This window comes from Morus notabilis, unplaced genomic scaffold (genome assembly GCF_000414095.1).
Source record: "Morus notabilis unplaced genomic scaffold, ASM41409v2 Scaffold17, whole genome shotgun sequence".
Classification (NCBI taxonomy): Eukaryota; Viridiplantae; Streptophyta; class Magnoliopsida; order Rosales; family Moraceae; genus Morus; species Morus notabilis.
Genome location: NW_010357427.1, coordinates 81485 through 89384, shown reverse-complemented (window position 1 = coordinate 89384; position 7900 = coordinate 81485). Strand labels below are relative to the sequence as shown.

The following is a 7900-nucleotide window of genomic DNA, read 5'->3' as shown; positions in this document are numbered from 1 at the left end:
TAAATGGATGCGAGTATGTTGTCAAGATACGCTGTTGCTGACTTGCTGTTTGTTGATTTATAACTCTATCCAATGGTGAAAGAAATTGGTATAAATTTTCAATAAAGCAAGAAATTAGTATAAATGTGTATCACGCCTTTTTTTTAATTTTTTTTTTTATGGAAAAGATTGGGTATCACGTCTATAGTGATGTTTGCTAGGCACTTGACGATTTTTATCTATGCCGTGCTGTCGTTTTTTGCGATGTCGCAGACGTTTTTAGTTAATGTCGTTAAATAAATTATCGTCTGGTTCAATCAATTGTCATTGCCAATATTATTGAATAACGATGTCTTTCTTGGGTACTTTGTGATTTTTATCCATGCTGTCGCTTTACTATGTAACATATAGCTGTCTTCTAATTTTTAAATTATTATTTTCGACGTCCATTCTTTATCTGAATCTCTAGACACTCTCTGTCGTTATCATTCGGTGTCGTTTTTTACTTTTCATCTCATCGTTATCGTTTTCTTAAATTATTCTCGTCTTCTACAATGATGCCGATTTCGATAACCTGAGGATTTTGTTATATGCGGTTGGTTTGGAATCGTTATTTTAATTAATATTCCATTTTCTCTTTCCATGTACTTTCTCAATCTTTTGTTGTTTTCGAATGGATGTCGTTGTGGATTTTCATTGTCTGACGTTTTTGTAATGGTTGTCGTTTTCAACGCTTTTGTGGTTTGAAGGTAGCTGACATTTTCTATCTATGCTATTGTTTGTATGTTTTAGTTGTTCTAGCGATTGCAGTTTTTTCGATGTCCATGTCGTTTTCTCAATCTTTGTCATTCTTAATTCATTGGTTGTTTGCTTATATTCACCATTGCATAACGACTTTAATAATGATAAGGAAATAAAATGGTTGAAAGTATATTTTCTTTTATTTCTCCAAACATTGGAGAAATGTGACAATAAAAATATCAAACTTGATGTATTTGATTATAATATTCCGATGATGACTAATTTAGATTGAAATAGTTATTTTATTTCTCATTTATTTGTTAATTTTTTTTGCTTTTCTTTTTAAAGTTAGAAAGATTAAAATCAAACAAACAAAAATTCTTTTCCTTTTTAAAATCCGTCATCTAATTTCCTTTTCAACTCTACCAAACACAGGCAAAAAATCAAAAGAAAAAATTTAAGAGAGTGATGGAAATTTGTGTTGCTTATTCACCCCGCCGTACCTAAAGAAAAGTGCACCCAAAAAAAAAAAAAGGATCCTACAAATTCTATCAAATCACAAAAAAGCAATTAAAAAGAGCAAGACAGCAGACAAAATAGAAAAAGTGCTGAACAATAGACCACTCGCCACTCTACCACGTGTGCATCTTATCAACTTCTCCTCTCATACCCTCACCGACCCAATATCACCTACGCCAACCTCAACTTGTACTCCCTCTAGATGCATTAAAAGATAGTGTCTTTTAGACTAAAATACCCTTCATATCCGCCTACAATCTCCAAAAGCTCCGAGAGTACAACCGTCCAAAGGCATACATTCACACAGTTTCACGTAAATACCACAACAGCTGATAATCTCCCTCTGCCTATCTCAAAACCATCGAAAAGCCCTTCCCTTTTTGGTTTGGCCATCTTCTCTTCTTCTCTCTCTCCACCGTTTTTTGTCTCAAGACTACAACTTTCTCCTCTCTCTCTCTCTCTCTCTCTCTACATTTTTCATTCTTCCCAGCGCTCCAATGTCGACCACTTCCCTCACACCCTTCCGTCCCGGCCCGATCCACGCATCCTCTTCATCCTCCTCAAGAAAATCAGACCCGAACCGCCGCAAACAGTCATCTGCCAACTGGTGGGCCCCTCTCTTCGGGTGGTCCTCCGATCCGGACTACATCAACTCGTCGTCTCAGAACCCGAATGCTGGCCCGGATCCGGAGCCCGAGCCCGCGTCGGAGGCGGAGCGGCCCAGATCCAGGTTCTCCCTTGGCTGTTTCACCGAAGAGAAGGCCAAGCAGCTCCGGAGGAAGACTCTGGAGGGCTCGACTTTCCACGACGCCATGTACCACTCGGCGATCGCGTCTCGTCTCGCCACCGACTTGTCGGACCGCGCTAACAACGAGAAGTGACCGATCGGAGCTCGGGTGACTTCCTCGCCGCCGGTTCTTTTTCTCCGTTGAGGTTTGGAAGCTATTATGTCTGAATGCTTTTGTTGGTCGTTACTTGGCATTGTCAATTTGTCGAAATCAAACTTTTAAGGCAAAAAAATGTGTTCTTGTTTGGTGAAGTCAAGAATCAAGAACTTTTTTTTATCTTGTGGATGGCCATGGATTATTTGTCTGGTCTGACTCTTGTTTTCTTTGTCAAGTAATGATAGTCTATAATGGTAGATACTAGATACTTTTTCTTTGATTAATTTCACGTATGGATTATGGTTTTATCGCATATGACTATCGTATTGGTTAGGTTTTTCTAAAAATAAATAAATCTGATCTCAGTTCTACAGAGGAGATGAACGGCTTTGATCGGTTGAACGATGGTTGAAATAATCTGACGGTTAGAAATTTTTGATGGGCCATGGGTTTAGTCAACGGCTCTGGTCTTTGGTCTCTGCTCTAAATACACTCTTTGACCCTTTTTTGGTTTTTTTGGTTTTTTTGGACCCTTTTTTGGTTTCTTCGTTATTGAAAGGAGATTCAAACGCGTAATCAGCTGGTTTTTGAGAGATAAATTATTCTCTTAACGTAAAATCTTTTGGGTTGTACTGGTAAACGTTCTGTTTCACATTTATTAAAAAAAATGGCATTACTGATGTCGTCTTTTGTATGGCTTTTTGGTAGGAACTTTGTTTAAAGTTAAGAGCAGGAACAGAATGATCTTTTTTTCCTTCGTTTTTTCTCTGCCATTTCTATTTCAATTTTAACTTCATTTTGAAAAGGGTGCCTGTTTTTATTTGTCTTGAAGCTGGAGCTAGATGGATAATCTATAAAACTTGAATGTTTCGTGACAGCACATAAAATGCACATGCATAAGATTATCCATTTGACAACAATTTTCTGATAAACTAGCTGTAGCTGGAATGGATAACCTTAATCCTTTGGACTTTTGGATCCATTGCGTGTCAATTTGTTCGACTCTTTATTTATTTATTTACTATTTTATAACACAACAACAGCAAATAGAAAAAAAAAATCGAATTGTAAAATTAGAGCGCTCTTAACATCCAAGAGAGAATTGCTGAGAAGAATCACAATGTGGCTGCACTGACTGGCATTCAGTGAAGTCCATTGATGCCATGACAACAAGTAAATATACGTGTCATTTGAAAAAAAAAAAAAAAAAAGTATATTTACGTTTAGCTAACAGTAGCAAATTACTGCCGATAATCAAAATAAAAAAAAGTTGCAAATTACTTGGATTTGGATGGAATACATATCGAGGAACGATACTTGTTGATGTCAAATAGCAGATCCAATTTGCTTAGCGTGTTCAACTTTTTGCTCAAAGGTAATAAAACATTTATAAGTCTAGTTACTAGTTGAAAACTCCCAACATTTGATTGTTGTTCTAGAGTTATCACTGGTCATTTGATGAGGGGGTAAGATTGCCCGTTCTCTTCGATAAAATCTTAAGTCCGATTCACTCTCATTGTAAGTGTGGGCATACAAGCAATTCACTTTATAAAAGAATCCCATACTTAGAAATGTCTTGAATCCCCGAAATTATACACTAACTCTCTACCTTTATAATGCTTTCCTTCACATAACAAAACAAATGTAGTTATAGAGTTTGATTAAAATGAACAGTTTACATTGTTTACCAAACAGATGTGCAGGATCTTCCAGTATGGATCCAAATTTGGATTACCACCGCGTGCAGACAGTTGAAAGCACACAAATATGGATAAACCATGGACTAGTTCGAATAATCTAAAAAGAAAAAAAAAGTTGTCAAAAGTTTTAGGACATTTGTCACTATGCTTAATCAAAATCAAAATCCTGAAGTACGAGTGTACATGGGGAATGTTATGAGATTGGTATCACTTTATCAGAGTGTGGGCCGCATGCATGGCCTATATTTCCAGCGATAAGGTATGGGCTAGGCCTTACTATTTTACGAAGCAATTTGGGGTTAAATCCTGTATATTTGAGGTACAGAAAAAGATATGGTAAGCCATAGGTTAAGCAACAACTCGATCACCATCTTGCTAAAATTACTAATGTAGTAGTTGTTTAGGGTGATGCTAAGATGGTCGTGGAAGGTTTCGCGGGAGTGTACTTAAATTGGTTGGTGGATTTTATTACGGATCAAATGATTTCGTTTAAGATTTTGTCTTCTTTAATTGAGTGAGAAGAATCGATAATATCGTCGTTTATATTTTGATTTCTTTTAATTCGACTTCTTGCTTTTTAGGGGAGGTTGTTTGTGTTCCTGTGCTGATTTTATTGGACTCTATTTCTACAGTTTTCTATTGTTTTATCAGTTTGGTTCAATGAAATGGTTTTCTATGATAATAACAAAGAAAATAAGGTACCAGACAAACCTCTTTTCCACTTGTGCTTTATACGTGCTCAGCTTCCTTAGTAAGAGTACGAAATGAAGATTTTGGATGGCATTTCAGTGCTTGTTAGACTTCATGATTAAGTTGAGTCGAGCTAAGATACATTACCATTTTACCAAAGCATTTCTATTGGCATGATTTTAGGCATTTGAAATTGGTAGCTTATTATATATTGTGAGCGACACAAAAATAAATCAGAATAGTTTTTTCTCTTATCAAAGAAAAGTCATTTCCCATGATTTTCATTGTCTAATTTCTTATTAGTATTACCTATTAGTTGAATCATATCCTTGACCGGAAACATCAGTATAGAAAAGAGAACATGCAAATGTTGAATTAGGTAGTTCTTAAAATAGTGAAATAATATGTAACAAGAAAAGCTTTTTGTAAAATAACTTTCAAAAAAATTTTATTTGCAAAGTCACTACGGAACCATTAGAAATGACTACTTTCTTTTTTTGCACCCAAAAATCTCCCAAATACACTTTATGAATCTGCGCTAGAAACTCAGCCCTCTGCCAACCCCTACAATCTTTAGAAGGTAGGAAACTATGATTTTTGTCATATAGGTGCCCATGAGTTGGTTCGAACCTCAAATTTTATAGGAGCAAACCAAAAGCCCGACCATTCCAACTACAATCCCATGTGTAAAAACGTCAATTTTTTTGCAAAAAAATGTTCGAAAAAAGGTCATTTTATCAATTTCATTTTACAAGATAATCATTTTGGCAATTTTCACTAAGAGGAGCACGAATAAAAGTTCAATACTAATTATGTGATTAGAGTTTTTAAATATTATTCAACTTAGGATCATTAATGAGACGTTAGATTTATGGATTCAAAATCATGATTTATGATTCTGATTTTTAAAATTTAAATTTTTTATGAGAAAAAAATATTGTAGAGAATCAAGAATCATGATTTAAAATCAAGAACCCACGACACATGCGTCCATGTTGGTTGTTGCCAGAAATCTCTACACGATTGCAATTATTCTCAAGCTTGCCCTCTCTCATATACCACCGGTGACCACCGTCGCTTACCGTCGCTTCTATAAATTTACTATAAACTATTCAATTATTGCCGACCAAAGACCAACACAAGCAAAAGCTTACAGAATTACAATTATACAAAATAATAATATGTACTAATTTGGCTGTTAATTCGCATTAGAGATTGAATGCATTTTCAAATCAGGATCTTGATCACTGCACATGGGTTGCCAGCCCAAAGATCCGGAATGTGACATTTCTTTAAGAAGGTGAAAAAAAGGGGGTGATTAGATTGTGCATTTTTATTGATCTGATGTTCCTTTGTTGTTCTCACGAGCTAAAAATCCTTAAGTGTTACAACCTTTCACATAAAGATACCTTTTCAAATTTTAAAGGTTATCTTTTATATGCTGATGCACTTATATCAATAGATATTTCTATTGTTAATAAGTGCTCAGATATGTGAGAAAACATATCACAAATAGATGCAATGGTTCGAGACCTTTTCAGATCACTAAAACACACGAAAACACATTTTCCGTTAACAATTTACGCTGCAGCGCCCAAGAAGCGCGTTGCAGCGCACACTGTTGTGCGCTGCAGCGCGCGGGCTTAGCAAAACAGACCCGAGAGGTCTGTTTTGCGCAGGCTGCAGCGCCCAATAAGCGCGCTGTAGCGCGCGCTTGTGTCCGCCCACTCTTCCCGAATGTGTTTTAAGCCAATTTTGTGATATCGAAATTGAGAGATATATTACAATCTCTCATATATATTTTAATTTATTTTTTGCGCATAGAAATTTGAGGTTATTTAAGAAGAAATAGAAAAGCTTGCAAAATGACAAGAAAGACACTGTCAACATTGTTGTATAGCTTTCTTTTTTTTTTTTTCCGACAATGTTTTATACTTTTATAGCTAGTTACTAATAAGAAATAGGAAATAGATGTGGATTAATTGGCTTGTCTTCAACCTCCCCCAGAAAAACATTTCCTGATCAGTGAAGGAACTATTTCTTTACTCAAATACGTGAACCTATAAAAATATTAAAAAAATATTAGCGTCACTTCTTCTATCATTATTTTTGTCATTTTTTTTATTTATTATTTCACACGTGAATCAAATAATGAATGTAAAAAGTGACAAAAAAATAATAAAAAAAATGAAACTAACATTTCTCAAAATATTATGCACATGTCGAATTTTATTTTATTAATGAAATCCAAGATATTCCATCCTTTTTTATGTTCGGTTTGCAGTTCTGTTTTTGGATTAAACATATTTTTCCTCATATCACAATTTTTTTTTGAGGCATCACCTATCCTATCAAAAATTAATATACGAACAAAACTGGATGTCATACAATTCATATATACATTCCATACTTTGGTATTTGGATTCCCAAAAAAAAAAAAAAAAACAGAGAGAGAACAGTATTTAACAGTGGCAAAAGTTTTTTTCTTACAGAAGGTGTTAACAATTAATGCAACATTGCAAAGAAAAATGGAAATTTAATCGATTGATCATAAAATTAAAAAGAAAACAGACAAGAAAAGATTAAATAAAGACAAAATTTTGACTTAGTCAATGGGTTTGCGTTGTTTTATTTATTTTTTTCTTATTTCATCTGTACAAACAATAAGTGGATTAAGACTTAAGGAGAGTATGCCTTGAGTACACTAAAAATTTTGGGCAGACAACCAAAAGTCTTAGGGGCGGTTTACGCCGTTTAGTTCATTGATTTAAATTTTTAATTTGAGTTGTTTATTAATTTAAATTTTTAATTTGAGTTGAAAAATAATTTTATGTGATAATTTTTTATTATAATAAAAAAATTAAATGTGATTATTTTTAAAATTTTTTTATTATAATAAAGTTAAAATTTTAAACTCAAATCGGTAAAATAAATGAGATTTTAACCTAACAATTTCGTTCCATAAAATTGTATGTCTTCCTGGAAGGTGGCACTTTGAGGATATAGTTCTAGTGGTACAGTTGTGAATTCCTCCAAATTCAGTGGCATTCTCACAAGCAGAAATAAATAAAACCCACTGTCACCTCTATGATCTCGACGCCAACCCCCTCCTCTCTCTTTCCCTCCCTCCCTCCCTCTCTCAATGAAGGTGTGCAAAGCCACGGTGGTGCTAGTGCTATTGTGTGCCATCAGCCACACAGCATTTTCGGCTGTTAGAAATGGTAAGCTGATGTGATCAACTCCCCTGTAATAGAAATTATGCTTCTTAATTTACTATGTACTATGTTCTTATGATATATATATATATTTATGTACATATGGAGTTTGAAATCGTCATTGAAGAAGCACCAACATTAACATGGACATATATATATATATATATATATA

The 7900-nt window shown here is 34.5% G+C and overlaps 2 protein-coding genes across 2 annotated transcripts in view; both read left to right on the top strand.

Moving 5' to 3' along the window:
* The first annotated feature begins 1592 nt into the window (after positions 1-1592).
* LOC21388621 lies at positions 1593-2405 on the top strand. The gene has a single exon (XM_010089963.2). It carries the CDS (start codon positions 1737-1739, stop codon positions 2118-2120), a length of 384 nt encoding a protein of 127 aa, XP_010088265.1. The 5' UTR covers positions 1593-1736; the 3' UTR covers positions 2121-2405.
* Positions 2406-7635: 5230 nt separating this feature from the next.
* LOC21388620 overlaps positions 7636-7900 on the top strand; it is a 3834-nt gene continuing 3569 nt past the window's right edge. The window contains exon 1 of the mRNA XM_010089962.2: positions 7636-7734. Coding sequence (XP_010088264.1) covers positions 7656-7734 — 79 coding nt within the window. The 5' untranslated portion in view covers positions 7636-7655. The remainder of the gene's footprint in view (positions 7735-7900) is intronic.

Coding starts and splice junctions, on each gene's coding strand:
- LOC21388621 (XM_010089963.2), top strand. CDS start 1,737: ATGTCGACCACTTCCCTCACACCCTTCCGTCCCGGCCCGATCCACGCA.